At 37.8% G+C, this 16293-nt stretch overlaps 1 protein-coding gene across 1 annotated transcript in view; it reads left to right on the top strand.

Annotated features, from left to right (window-relative positions):
• Window positions 1–16293, top strand: part of CA4 (carbonic anhydrase 4) — an 86966-nt gene that overhangs the window by 48668 nt on the left and 22005 nt on the right. The window contains exons 4-5 of the mRNA XM_053704841.1: window positions 1743–1888; window positions 8147–8206. Coding sequence (XP_053560816.1) covers window positions 1743–1888; window positions 8147–8206 — 206 coding nt within the window. The remainder of the gene's footprint in view (window positions 1–1742; window positions 1889–8146; window positions 8207–16293) is intronic.

Genomic DNA, 16293 nt, shown 5'->3' with positions numbered 1-16293 from the left:
TAAGAAGCATAGAGTTCTTTCCTAATCCAGCTGATTTCTTTGGAGATAGGTACAGGGACTGGTATGGAAGTAACATAACCTCTGCTGCTCGTTCTCTTATACTACTGTTCTGTGAGAGCCACTCAGTGTTTGTTTCAATCAGTATTATGACGGCTATGCCGCAATATTCCCCAGGGTCTGGACAAGTGTGCCTTTATAGCGAAAGAGTACCTTATACCATGCAGCACGGTGCACTGGTTGTATCGAAGTTCCAGGTTCTTGCCTGTGTATTCGTAAATCCTATTGTCTTCGTGGGGCCAGAGTTTCGGGTAGACTTTTGAATAGTTCTCTCAGCGCAGGATATCCCGGAGATTTGTGCCTCTGATATACGCCAGGCTTCCGCTAGCAGCATTGGTGTGCGGAGAGCTATGGCCGGGCAGCTATTCTCCTCCTACGTCAGCAGTCAGCGCGGCCCCGACAATCGGCGTCACTGGTCAGCGACCAGGCTGTTTCCTCACACAGCGCGGCTTGCACAGGAGGGCACCATCCAGCTCCACACTCCCTCGCTCCGAGAATAGGGCCCAATCGGACCAGAAGAACTCAAGGTAAGGTAGGGCGGCACATAAAACTTGTGCCACTCTGGGAGTTAAAGTTGGATCTGAGTAGCTGTTGTCAATCTTTGTCAGCGAGTCCCTTGTGTGCAGAGAAGAGTGTCCTCACTAGGCAGCGTCCCATCCACCTCCTCACGCAGCATCGGTGGGAGGGGCGGGCAGGACAGCAGAACCTAGTGTTTCACTTCTTTGGTAATATTTTAATAAGGCTGGAGAAATCAAGGCTTTTGCGGTGTGTTGTAGTTACACCGCCGTGGAACCGGGATCTAGTTGTTTCTAGATGGTTAGCCGCCCAGGACAGAGGGTTTGGCGCGAGTTACCGCCAATGGCTAGTATGGGAGTTGAGAGAGAGCGTGCTCACAGCATGTCCTACACCCAGTCTCCTCCCCCGGAAACACCAGGGCATGTAATTTTATACAACTTTCTAAATTACTTTTAGCATCAAATTTGCTTTGTTCTCTTGTTATTCTTAGTTGAAAGCTAAACCTGGGTATGCTAATTTCTAAGCCCTTGAAGGCCGCCTCTCATCTGAATACACTTGACAGTTTTTCACAGCTAGAGGACGTTAGTTCATGTGTTTCATATAGATAACACTGTGCTCACACACGTGAAGTTATTTAAGAGTCGGCACTAATTGCCTGAAAACCAAGTCTGTCAAAAGATCTGAGATAAAGTGGCAGTCAGCAGAAGCTTAGATACAAGGTAATTACAGCGGTAAAAAGTATATTAATATAGCTGTGTTGGTTATGCAAAACTGGGGAATGGTAAATAAAGGGATTATCTATCTTTTTAAACAATAACATGTTTGGTGTTTACTATCCCTTTAATCATAAAATAAACATTTGGAGTTTCATGTCCCTTTAAAAGTGATATGTAGATGACATATATATTTCCATTTTAGAAAATGTCATCAATGTAAAAGGACTAAGTTAGAGTTATATAAAAATATCATAATATAAATATTATCTAACATATTATAATATAATAATAATAATAATGTTAGTTAGTAGAAACTTAAGGTATCTATAAAACGCAGTGTGATAATGCCATAGAAAATCTATTGTCATCAAGAATGACCTTCCATTTTCTAATCAGTTTTAAGAATGGAGTTATATAATTTTTATATTTTTTTCTTGTCTCTTTCACTTGTAGCTGAAGTAGCCTTGACTGCAGCAATCACAATATCAGATGGTGGGCTTGAAAATACATATACAGCTGCTCAGCTCCATTTTCATTGGGGCAGTAGCAATAGTAAAGGATCAGAGCACACAATAGATGGTAAACAATATGCAATGGAGGTAAGTGTTACCCACAGTAAGTTGAATCTTAACAGTAATACAGTTAGATACTATATTATATTACTATATTTAAAAGGTAGACTGATAATATTCAAGATTTATGCATTCCCCTCATTTGTTTTATACCAGTGATTTACATAGTTCCACAGATCAGACACAGGAAAATATTTAGGGCTACATTTCTTTTATCAGGTGGTGAGAGTCCACAAGTGAGCGTTGTGGGAATTCCCCTCCTGACCACTAGGAGGAGGCAAAATACACCCCAACACACCAGAGCTTTAAATCCATTCACTTCCCATGATCCTCAGTCATTTTTTTTGTCACCTTGAGGAGGAGTTAGGTAAAGGTGAATTGCAGATCTACTCGTCGTTGAGAGAGGTCCTCTAACTATTCTGAGGCCCTTTCCTCCTTGCAATACCCTGTCAGTCAGAAGGGCAGACGAGGAGTTATCAGACAGGCAGTATTTTGTCAGTAAAAAATGTCACAAGCCTCCCAGGTGAAATGTGGAATTGTCCACCAATCCCCTGGTCTACAGTGAACTGCTCCTTGTAGGATCTATAGCCCTCCCCAGGTGAAATGTAAACTTTTGTTCACCAATTCCCTGGGTTTAGATACTGTTACTGACTTAGATCCTTAGTATTGTACTTGCACTGCCTAGGTTTCACTTATCTCATGGAAACAGGTTGCTGCAGCTTAGTTAATAACGTGGAAGCAGATGCAAAGAGGTAAATACTTTGCACCTTCATAACCCACCGGCCAGGGCCACCATCAGGGGGTGACAGACATAACTCCAGTCAGGGGCCCCGTGCTCTACAGGGCCCCAGCGGGCCCCCACATACCCCCACTACTTGCAGCAGCTAGCTGCACAGGAAATTTAGTAAGGCTGGGTTCTTTACATGCTGCACAGCTGGAACTGGAAACTACACGTTCCAGAATGCCTTGCAGCATATATTCTCAAATCAGAGTGGGAGGGAGGAGTTCCTGCCAGGACTAGATAGAAACAAGAAGTGAGTGAGGAGGAAGAGCACTCCTGGCACAGCTGAAGCAGCTAGGGTTGCCACCAGATTAGAGCTACTATGCCTGGTTATGTTAAACTGAGGTTGGGAGGACACCTGCTTTGATCTGCTCTGCTGCCTGAACCTTCCCTGTCAGACACTAAAAGTCCCGAGGGGCAGGGCTCTCCTTCCCGGCTCTAACTTTGCTTATCTTACTGCTAATTAGGTCAGCTATGCAGGATTCTCAATGTCTCCAAGGACAGTAAAAACAGCGGCCGCTCCTAATCCACCTGTCGGCATCCAGTGTTTGTTTCAAGCAGATGACGTAATCAAGCGTCACCCCAACTGCAGCTCCGAAAACTCTTGAACTCCAACCTTAGTGACAGGGTGCAATGCCCGAAGTGCAGAGAACCAACCACATGAAACATCTAGAATAAGAAAAATCCGGCAGCACAGCAGTAAGACTTCAAAAGATGCTTTATTATTATTTACAAAGGACAAGCAGGTACAAACATGGAATAACGACTGACGCGTTTTGCGCCCCCTAGTGGCACTTCATCGGAGACTACAGATAGTGCACCCATAGCCCTCTTAAATACTGGCCATTGGTGAACAAATATTAACCATTTAATGTCAAATACAGAGCACAAAAAAAACATTAACAATATATGTGAAGTTAAAAACATAAAATATGCCACAGTCTTATTAACCCAGCTAGATATATGCAGATTATTGCAAAGAAAAGATTCTCCCTAAACATTTTCATTATATCATATTACAATGAAATGAACAATTCAAAGTACCGCATACTGCAAATATATGTTATGCATATTATAACTTCACTCTTGTTTTTATACTTTTGTATGTACTTTTTATATATATATATATATATATATATATATATATATATATATATATGTGTGTAGTTTTATTACGGAAGAGGTCAGTAAAATATCAATATAGAATGAACTAAAAACTCATCCAAAATAGGAGAGCATTAGATATGCAAAACAGGTCATCCAAAATATCACAATATCTAATGCTCACCTATTTTGGATGAGTTTTTAGTTCATTCTATATTAATATTTTAGTGACCTCTTCCGTAATAAAACTACATATATGATCACGCCCTGACGAAGCCCGACACACCCAGCGGGTGAAACGCGCGTCGGCATTGGACAAGCCGACACGGTACATGTGGTCAGTGTGAACGCCACTGAACGGATACACAACAAGCATCGCATTCAGGAAAAGTTTGGAGGTCCCTGGAAAACCACTGATGTTTATACAGCAAGCATCAGCTTGAGGACTATACAAGAGACAGGTCGTATGTTGTCATAACTTGGCCTGATAAATAGGCAAATTGATGCTCGATCTGGATATCGTTACCCTGCAGAGAGGGTCGAAACAGAAGTCACTCTATATATAAGAGTTTGATATTTCTATCTATCGCTCATGGCATACTAACATTATGCATACTTGATCTGCAATTCCACACTTTGCACCATGTTTGTCATCTTTTCATGACTTTTCCATCTCATGCACATATGACCTAATGCTAAGGATCTCTGCAGTGACTTTTCAAACAACATGCTACTACCTGCTTATTACTAATCTCTGCTGAGCATATTTCATCTCTGCTTTTTTGATGCCTGCTTGCTTATTTACTGACAGATGTAAATATTTTGAGGCACATTATCATTAACTACTTAGATCCCATCACTATATCTGCCCGGCATTAAGCCTTATTTGATAAGGTGCCGTACGCAGCAGGGTGTAGTAGTTTGATAATTGTTCCCCACTAATATATCTCAGTAATACTTTGTATGATTATCACTATGCTTTTGCTCTAACCTGTATCATATATACCTGTATTATATCTTGAGGTACACAGTCAGAAACTACCTTGTTCCCATTTTGATATCTGCCCGGCAGTTTGCCTTACATTCTTAAAGGTGCCGACTGCAGTAGGGAGCAGCAGTCTGACTATTGTTTCCCAAGAAATATATTGCACTTATAGCGTTGTGAGTACAATGAGATATCTTTGTCTAACATAATATAGACGTAACGTCTTTTATTAATATATCCTGTTCATGCTTGAACACTCACCCCTGACCGGTCAGGTTTGTTAATTATTTTTTATGTTTTTGTTACACACATTACTTGGTCACTTGTGTATTTACCTATTGCTAAGTATGTTTCTAAGATAACTTTGTCTTAGGAATTCCAGTGCCAGAGATTGATCTCTCTTGAAGCCATTACAGCTTTCACTTTGGATACACCTTATTATATTTTGTAGAGCTTAATAAACTTTTTTTGATAAAAAAGAGTGCTGATTTCCCTGTCTTTTATCCTGGTATCAATTTTTCCAGGATTTTCTCTTTCTTGTCAAATCATGATATATATATATATATATATATATATATATATTAGTTCATTCTCTGTATTTGACATTAAATTAATTAAATTAATATTCGTTCATCAATGGCCAGTATTTAAGAGGGCCATGGGGGCACTATCTGTAGTCTCTGATGAAGCGCCACTAGGGGGCCCGAAACGCGTCAGCCGTTATTCCATGTTTGTACCTGCTTGCCCGTTGTAAAAAATAAAGCATCTTTTGAAGTCTTACTGCTGTGCTGCCGGATTTTTCTTATTCTCAATGTCTCCCACTCTGCTATGAGACAGAATGGAGGAAGTGTTTAATATGCTGAATGTGTGGGCAAGATAACAACGCTAACTGCTCTTAACCCACTGACCCCAATGCCATAAATGAAAATATAGGCACACACACACTTTTAAAAGTGTCTTAGTGAATTTAATCACTAGATGTGGTAAATGTTATACAACTGCTGGTTAAAGCCATTAAGACCCTTTATAAATCTGCACACATATATCATACACAAGTAAAAATTCATAATAAAAAAAAGTTTAGTCAGGGACCCCAAAATTTCTTGTGGAGGCCCTGCCACCGGCTATTAGTATGAACATGTACACATGCTTCACATAGTCTGGGGACATATATTTGTTCCCCCTACACCTTTATACTAGCAGTTTATAGCACTTTTGGGCACTTATACAAATTTAGATTTATTTTTTAAGGTTACTGTTGCTAAAGGTCAGTTTTCAGTGCTTTCTTTTTTGTTTTATAAAGAAATTGCTAAAATTCCAGATTTTCTTACCTTTGTTCAGGCTCTGATCAGAATTAAACCATTTATTTTCTCCACTTTCTTAATCTGATTTTGTTCTTCAAACTCCTCCTTTTGATATAATGCACGGTTTAGACCTTTAATTTTTATCCTGGATTTTTTTTTTAACTATTTCTTCGCTAGACAGGTTTCTGAGCTTCCAGCATTTTCATGCAAACCTCCTTTTTTTTATTTTTCATTAGGATAAGGCTGTTCTTCACACTTGCCATTTTTTCTTCCTAAGGTAGTGTCTACAGATAATATGAATCTGGATGTTGTAAGTATTCTCAGGTATTATGTGGAAGTCGCAAAAGGACTCAGACTTTCTTCTTCTCTTTTTGTTCATTTTTCTGGGACTCACAACAAGCTCTGGTGTTTTTTTTTTTTTTTTTTGCTTCCTCCTAGTGGTCAGGAGGGAAATTCTCACACATGATGACTTGTGGACTCTCACCATCATGAAATAAATTAATTTATCAGGTAAGCAGACATTTTGAGCCTGGACCTCTGTGCAGCGTCCTTAAAAGGACATAAAGCCCAAAACATTCCCTTCATGATTCAGATAGAATATAAAATTAAAACTTTCCAGTTTACATCTATTATCACATTTATTTTATTCTCTTGGTGTTCTTTATTGAAAAGTAGGTAGGAAAGTGGAGGAACGTGCATGTGTGTGGGACAATATACAGTATGGCAGCAGTTTTATGACTATGTTATACATTTGCAAGAACAGTAGGTGGCAAAAGTGTTTCCAGGCATGTACTCCACCATAAATGTGCCCACTACCTGTCTAGACATCTATTCAGCAAACTGTACAATGAAAACAGTTATTTTTTTTATAATAGAAGTCAATTGAAAACTTTTTTAAAAATTGTATGTCATGTCTGAAGAAAAAAATGGGCTTCCATGTCCCTTTAATATGTCTGTACTATTAATTATGACACAAGTGGATGAGGACAGACAATTGATTGCCCTCTGCATCCTACTAAAGCCCTACAGCAGTCCCAGACCAGACCCACTAGCCCATGCCAAGATTGCAGCAGACACTGCCCCTGGCCTCACATTACTGGGGATACAGACCTAATCCATGCTCCCTGCACAAAATGAACTGCACATCCAGATCAGATCCATGATGTTCTTTGTACCATAGTAGTGTAGACCCCTTATGCTTTTTACCCCCAGACCAGTATACACTAGATCACTGGTTTTCAAACCTGTCCCAAGGCCTCCCCAACAGGCCAGGTTTTCAGAATTACTTTGGATGAGAGCAGGTAAATTAACCTTTTTTACTAATCCACTGATTGTTTCTCCTGTGATCTAGTTCAGATATCCTCAAAATGTGGACTGTTAGGGAGGTCTAAGGTCAGGTTTGAAAAACAGTGCACTCGATCCATGATGAAGTGAATAAAGATCCTGGACGGGTCACCATCCCCAAATTTCAGCACATGTATAAAGTTAGGAGTATCAGTTTGAATAACAGAAAAAATTACACTTTTCTAAACACTTATACAGTCTCCTTAGTATTTACCCAAATTATAGGTGATATGTCTAATTTATGTATTCATACAATGATTTTTATTTGGGTCTAAATGTATTCATTTTTATTTGTTATTCATCATATATTTAATGTTTCCTATATTTGATTACGATTAAATATTAAAGGGACATGAAACCCAATTTTTTTCTTTCATGATTTAGAAAGAGCATGCAATTTTAAACAACTTTCGAATTTACTTCTATTATCTAGTTTGCTTCATTCTTTTGATATCCTTTGCTGAAAATCATATCTAGATAGGCTTAGTAGATGCTGATTGGTGGCTGCACATAGATGCCTCGTGTGATTGGCTCACCGATATGTATTGCTATTTCTTCAGCAAAGGATATTTAAAGAATGAAGCATGTTAGATAATAGAAGTCAATTGGAATGTTGTTTAAACTTGTATTCTCTACCTGAATCATGAAAGAAAAAATCTGGGTTTAGTGTCCCTTTAAGAGAGAGAGATTTTGTGCCTCTAAATCATCTGTATTTAGTATTCCTGAATGGATGCAACTGTTTACTAACCTTCTCTTTCTCTATTAAGCTTCATATAGTCCACGCACTGCAAGATGGTTCGAAGGCTGTTCTGGGATTCCTATATGAAGTAAGCAGATATTTTCATACCAAACAATTTAAAATGTACAAAACTTAAAGGGACAGTAAAGTCAAAATTAAACTTTCATAATTCGGATAGAGCATGCCCTTTTAAACAACTTAACAATTTAATTCTGTTATGAAAATTGGTTTGTTCTCTTGGTATCTTTTATTGAATAGTAAAAACTAGGTAGGCTCATAGGAGCTCAGGAGTGTGCACGTGTCTTTAGTACTCTAAGACAGCAGTGTTGTGCAACATTGTATAACAAATCCACAAATAATGTTGAAAAACACTGCTGCCATAGAGTACTAAAGACACGTGCACACTCCTGAGCTCTTATGAGCCTACCTAGTTTTACTCTTCAATAAAAGATACCAATAGAACAAAGGACAATTGATAACAGAAATAAATTGGAAAGTTATTTAAAATTGCATGCTCTATATGAATCATGAAAGTTTAATTTTGACTTTACTGTCCCTTTAGTTGTTTTTTTTACCTCTCCTCCGCCATTTAGAGATGTTGGTTTGCTGGTTTATAAATTGAATAAAAAAGGGTTTTGTTTAATGTAAACACCAAAATATATATCAACTATCTGGTATGAAATACATTTTAAAATGAATGTTGTGAAAAATGTCTATTACAACAGGATTGTGCAAGACGTGCTTGAGCATTACATACACATTGTAGATGAGTTTAATTTATTGGAAGCTTGTAGTAAGACCAACTTTCAATCATTCTATTCAAAACGCCAAAGATCACAGAATTTGACAGACATAAAATCATACTTTTGCATCAGCAAGCTCAGTCTCAAAGGGAAATCAGCAAACAAACTGGATACTCAAGATGTAGTATTCAAGCTATTACAAAGAAATTTGAAGAAGGACTGGAAGGCCGAGAAAACTTTCAAAATCTTGTGAGAAGTTTCTCAGAGTTTCTTCTTTGAGAGACCAGAAGTCGTCCAGGAAGGACCTGGCTCAGCATCTTGCAGCTTCATCGGGATACCAAGTTGAATCTTCTGCAGTCTGAAGAAGCTTGATCAGGAATGGTCTTTGTGGAAGAGTAGCAGCCTAGAAACCACTTTTTTGGAAGGGGAACAGGGTGAAAAGGCTAAGGTATGCTAAAGCTTACAAAGATTGAAATTTGAAATTTTTGGGTCCATTCGTTGACAATATGTGAGAAAAAGTGTTGGAGAGAGGTGGAAGAATGAGTGTTTGCAGCCTTCAATGAAACATTGTGGAGGGTCTGTCCTGGTTTGTTGTTGCATTTCTGACAGTGGTGTTAGCGATATTGTCCGAATTGATGGGACCATAAATGCTGAAAAATACAGACAGGTTTTAATTCATAATGACATTCCTTCTGATCCCAAGCACACTGCTAATGCAGTTAAATCATATTTGGAGAGAAAAGCAGCTGATAAAACACTGACAGTCATGGACTGCCCTCCTCAGAGTCCAGACCTGAATATTATAGAAGCAGTATGGGATCACCGGACAGAGAAATTAATAAAAGGCAACCTAAATCTAAAGAAGAACTATGGGAAGTGCTGAAAGAAGCCTGGTATAATATACCAGAAGATTACTTCAGAAAACTTCAGGACAATCTCCCCAAAAGAGTTCAAGATGTGCTTTGTGCCAAGGAAAGTCACACTAAATACTGACTTTTGCCTGAAGAAGCCATTTTATGCTGAAAATTGTGTTTTTTTATATTTTGTTTACATATTTCCTGTATTTTCTCTTTGTATCTTAATAAGGAGACCGAAAAATAAATATGGAAAACAAATCTAATAGTGGCTTAAGACTTTTTCACATTACTATATATACGTATATATATATATAATTTTTTGGTTAAAAATGTACAGTATCTATACCTATGTATATGGATGATTATACAGATATTTATATCTGAAACAAGTAGAATTTCCAGAATTTCCAAGAAAAGCCCAAAGTCTAAGAGCACTCCATATATGGTACAGTTTAATCACACAATGTAGGATACGTACCATCTAGGTCCTATATTTGACAATAAAGAATATTAATTTGTCTAGAACCTGTGCTTTGGAATCAAGAATACTTCTAAATATATATATAAATTTTTGTTACACATATAGACGCAACCTGCAGCTATTCAAAAAGCAAAGAAATACTCCCCAAATACCTTTTTTAACAGTTATATAAAAAAAAAAAGAACATAGAAAGCGCTGGTCGCTTATACATGCGTAGATACAGTGAAAAACAATATAGAAACTAAGATAAAGCAAAGTTCCACACTGGTTATGCAGTCCTATCAGAACAGCTTAATTTGGGATTATATATGTGTATATTTATATTCTTATATACATATCCTCTTCATTAATCCCTTTTTGGGTGTCCACTTACTTTATTCTACCTCAATCGATATGAGGTAAGTTTAACCTATCACAAAATCCTCCTTGCTGTAGCTCTTATTAGTGCCTCGTTTGTAGTTAATTGTCCTGTCTCCCGGAGTCTCAGCTGTAGAAACTTTCAATCTTAAGGCTGATCACTGAGTGTTATCCCCACTGTGCTCATATAAGGAATGAAAGAAAACAGCTGATAGTGTAATATTGTTTAATAAAGTTAAAATATACTCAATAAAATACTTCTCTCATCACACTCACATTTAAAATCCTCACAATCAGTTACGAGTTTTGTGTTATGAGTGAAAAAGCATCGTTATGCTTCATAACAATGCTTTTTCCCTAACGCCGCTATTACAAGTCTTGTCAGAATAGGTGTACCTTTTGGCCGTCACGCAACGTCAGTACCGCACTTTTAAAAAAGTCCCTTATTAATGGGACTTCCATAGCGTTGGTATTACGAGTTTTGCGGTGAGGCCAAAAAGTGAGCGGTACAGCCTAAAATGAAAAGATCCGTACCGCCATCTAAAGTCAGTAGTTATGAGTTTTATGCTACAAAGCTGTACCATAAAAGTCAGAACTAAACTGTCACAAAGTACACTAACACTCATAAACTACTAAACCGAGGCCCTCCTGCATCGCAAACACTATAATAAAATTCTTAACCCCTAATCTGCCGCTCTGGACATCACCGCCACTATTAAAATGTATTAACCCCTATTCTGCCGCTCCCCGACATTGTCGCCACTATAATAAACCTTTTAACCCCTAAACCGCCTCCCTCCCACATCACAAACAATATTTTAATATTATTAACCCCTCATCTGCCGTCCGCCCACGCCGCCGCTATAATAAACCTATTAACCACTAAACCGCAAGCCCCCCACAATGAAATAGGCTAAATTAAACTATTAACCCCTAAACCTCTGGCCTCCCACATCACTACATACATATATTAACCCCTAAACCTAACCCTAACATAACCCTAACCCTAAGCATAACCCTGACCCTAACACCCCCTAATTTATATATAATTTAAAAAAATCTAAATAAACCTTACAATTATTACCTAAATAATTCCTATTTAAAACTAAATACATACTTAGCTGTGAAATAAAACCTAAGCTAGCTACAAAATAACTAATAGTTATACTGTAGCTATCTTAGGTTTTATTTTTATTTCACAGGTAAGTTTGTATTTATTTTAATAGGTAGACTAGTTAGTAAATAGTTATTAACCATTTATTAACTACCAAGTTAAAATAAATACAAATTTACCTGTAAAATAAAACCTAACCTGCCTTACACTAAACACTAAATCCTAACATTAAAATCAAATAAAATAAATTAAATTATTAAAATACAATTATCTAAATTACAAAAAAAACCCCACTAAATTACACACAAAAAAACAAAATTATCAAAAATAAAAACGAATTACTCCTAATCTAATAGCCCTATCAAAATAAAAAAGGCCCCCCAAAATAAAAAAAAATACAAACAACCCCCAAACAGTAAAGCCCACCACCCACACAACCAAACCCCCAAATAAAAACCTATCTAAATAAATCTAAGCTAACCATTGCCCTGAAAAGGGCATTTGGATGGGCATTGCGCTTAAAAGGGCATTTAGCTCTTTTACTTTGCCCAAACCCTAAGCTAAAAATAAAACCCACCCAATAAACCCTTAAAAAAACCTAACACTAACCCCAACGATCCACTTACAGTTTTCGAAAACCGGACATCCATCCTCATCCAGGAGGCAGAAGTCTTCATCGAAGTGGGCAGAAGTCCTTATCGAAGCCGGCAAAAGTCTTCATCCAGACAGCATCTTCTATCTTCATCCATCCGGCGCGGAGCGGGTCCATCTTCAAGACATCCGACGCGGAGCATCCTCTTCTTCCGATCGTCGCTGGAAAATGAAGTTCCCTTTAAGTGACGTCGTCTAAGATGGCGTCCCTTACATTCCGATTGGCTGATAGGGCATTTGGATGGGCATTGCCCTTAAAAGGGCAATTAGCTTTTTACTTTGTCCAAACCCTAAGCTAAAAATAAAACCCACCCAATAAACGCTTAAAAAACCTAACACTAACCCCCGACGATCCACTTACAGTTTTCGAAGACCGGACATCCATCCTCATCCAGGCAGCAGAAGTCTTCATCGAAGCGGGCAGAAGTCCTCATCGATTGGATCAGCCAATAGGATTAAAGCTCAATCCTATTGGCTGATTGGATCAGCCAAAATGATTTTTTCCCCTTTAATTCCTATTGGCTGATAGAATTCTATCAGCCAATCGGAATGTAAGGGACGCCATCTTAGATAACGTCACTTAAAGGGAACTTCATTTTCCAGCAACGATCGGAAGAAGAGGATGCTCGGCGCCGGATGTCTTGAAGATGGACCCGCTCCGTGCCGGATGAATGAAGATAGAAGATGCCGTCTGGATGAAGACTTCTGCCCGCTTGGATAAAGACTTCTGTTGTCTTTGATGAGGACTTCTGCCCACTTGGATGAAGACTTCTGCCACCTGGATGAAGATGGATGTCCGGTCTTCGAAAACTGTAAGTGGATCGTCGGGGGTCAGTGTTAGGTTTTTTAAAGGGTTTATTGGGTGGGTTTTATTTTTAGCTTATTTTTAGCTTAGGGTTTGGGCAATGTAAAAGAGCTAAATGCCATGGCAGTTTAGTGTAGGCTAGGGTTTTTTTTTCTATTTTGGGGGGGCTTTTTTATTTTGATAGGGCTATTAGATTAGGAGTAATTCGTTTTTATTTTTGATAATTTCGTTTTTATTTTGTGTAATTTAGTGTTTATTTTTGTTGTGTAATTTAGATAATTGTATTTTAATAATTTAATTTATTTTATTTTATTGTAATGTTAGGTTTTATTGTAAGGCAGGTTAGGTTTTATTTTACAGGTAACTTATAGTTAATAACTATTTACTACCTAGTCTACCTAGTTAACATAAATTCAATCTTACCTGTGAAATAAAAATAAAACATAAGACTATTAGGTAACTATTAGTTATTTTGTAGCTAGCTTAGTTTTTATTTTATAGGTAAGTATTTAGTTTTAAACAGGAATTATTTAGGTAATAATTGTAAGTTTTATTTAGATTTATTTTAATTATATTTAAATTAGGGGGTGTTAGGGTTAGGGTTATGCTTAGGGTTACGTTAGGGTTATGCTTAGGGTTAGGGTTAGGTTTAGGGGTTAATATATTTATTTAGTGTTAGTAATGTTGGAGGCCAGAGGTTTAGGGGTTAATAACTTTAGTATAGTGGCGGTGACATTGGGGGAGGCAGATTAGGGGTTAATAACTATAATGTAGGTGGCGGCGATGTTAAGGGTGGCAGATTAGGGGTTAATAAGTGTATTTAGGTGGCGGCGATGTTAGGGGCAGCAGATTAGGAGTTAATAACTGTATGTAGGTGGCGGCAATATTGGGAGCGGCAGATTAGGGGTTAATAGTTTTATTTAGGTGGCGGCAATGTTAAGGGCGGCAGATTAGGGGTTAATAACATTATGCAGGTTGCGGCGATGTCGGGGGCGGCAGATTAGGAGTATTTAGACGTGGTTTTTATATTTGGGTATTAGGTTTAAACGTAACTTTTTCTTTCCCCATAGACATCAATGGGGCTGCGTTACAGAGCTTTTGTTTCCGCGATTGCAGGTGTTAGGCTTTTTTTTTGCCGGCTCTCCCCATTAATGTCTATGGGGAAATCATGCATGAGCACGTCAAAGCAGCACTTGTATTTGGGTGAAGTATGGAGCTCAACGCCACCATATTGCCTGCGCAAGCCTGCTTTTTCAGAACTTGTAATAACAGCGCTATGAAAGGTGAGCGATGAAAATAACGTACACGAAATTAGTGAGCAGCCATAACGCCATAACTTGTAATCTAGCCGAATATGAGGTATTTGTATTGCACATGAAATAACTTCCGGAGAGAAGTAACAAATGAAGGTGCTACTTGTGGCTTTCTCCTAAAAGTTCCCATGGAATGGGAACATTTTACAGTCAATACACACTATAGCATTTTATTAAATATAAATATTGCATAAATATGATTTTTAATATTTTCAGCTACTTGGCAGCAAAGGGCTCCAATGCATTGATATATATCTATATGTGTGTACATATGTATTTATGTAATGTGATGTGTTTATATGTATTTAACATATAAACATATATATATATAAATAAATATACATATTTAGACATGTGTACGTATGTATCTCTATGTTAAAGCCCTTTGCTGCCCTTTTTTTTACCCATACATCTGAGACCTCGTATCTTTGAGCCCTAATAACTTTTTAATGCAATTTGTTTTTAATAATTTTTATCAGATAATATGATTGTAACTGTACTGTTAAATGTATTTTTGATGTGTTTTGTGCAACGATTTGTCTAGCGTAACAATTAACCAGAGCCCTGAAGTTGCACTAACCCGTTGTGCGTTAAACTTGATTGTGCTCAAGCGAACGTGTTTACTTTCAACACGCAAAAACTCACCTTGTTAACTTTCGGGTATATTACGAGTTGGGCGCTATAGAGGGTTCCAAAATGAACGCAACAAAAGTTGTGTTATTTCACCCTCCCTAGCGCTGCCATTACGAGTTTTGAAAAAGCCGCCTTGTGCATGCAATATGTTTGCGTTGAGCTCCATACCACACAAAATACAAGCGCTGCTTTGACGTGGTCGTGCACGCTTTCCCCATAGACATCAATAGGGAGAGTGTGTTACAAAAAAAAACTAACACCTGCGATTGCGGAATTACAAGCTCCGTAACGCAGCCCCATTGATGTCTATGGGGAAAAAAGCCCCCCACATCGCAGCAGCCTAAATTAAACTATTAACCCCTAAACCTAACCCTAAAGCTAACAGTAACCCTATACCTAACCCTAAACCTAACACCCCCTAACTTTAACATAAAAAAATAGAGCTAAATTAAAGTTACAATTATTAACTAAATAATACCTATTTAAAACTAAATACAAACGTACCCGTGAAATAAAAATAAAACCTAAGCTAGCTAAATAACAAACAAATTATCCAAAATAATAAAAATTATTCCTATTCTAATACCCCGTTTAAAAACAAAACACTGCAAAATAAAAGAACCCTAATCTATAATAAACTACCAATAGCCGTTAAAAGTGCCTTTTGTAGGTTATTGCCCTAAAGAAATCAGTTCTTTTTCTACAAAAGAAAAACAAACACCCCCTAACAGTATGTAAGAGCAAAGAGAGGGTGCCTCTCTCTTTGCTCTTACATTCTTCTAGATTGTCCTACACACCGGGTCTAAGAGGAGCTGCCCTGCTATATATTGAAGATTCCATTCAACATCAAGCCTTTGATATGGGAATGCCAGAACTTTTGTTTGTAATCACGATTGGTAACCTTTGAATATTTGAACATTGATTAATCTATATATTTTAGCGTACCTCTTTTGGTCCCCTTCTGGGACTTTTTTCAACCCCCTAACCCCCACCCCCCAAACCCACAAAAATAAAATAAAGTTAAACCTAATATACCCATTGCCCTGAAAAGGGCATTTGCATGGGCATTGCCCTTAAAAGGGCATTCAGCTCTTTTGCTGCCCATTAAAAATAAAAAAATGGCTAATTAAACCCCCCCCCCCCAAAAAAAAAACATTACACAAAATAACAAGCGAATTATCCAAAATAATAAAAATTATTCCTATTCTAATACCCCGTTTA

Source organism: Bombina bombina, chromosome 3, assembly GCF_027579735.1.
Source record: "Bombina bombina isolate aBomBom1 chromosome 3, aBomBom1.pri, whole genome shotgun sequence".
In the NCBI taxonomy this organism is placed as follows: domain Eukaryota; kingdom Metazoa; phylum Chordata; class Amphibia; order Anura; family Bombinatoridae; genus Bombina; species Bombina bombina.
Note: the sequence above shows the minus strand (reverse complement) of the source record. Positions and strands in the feature narration are given on the sequence as shown.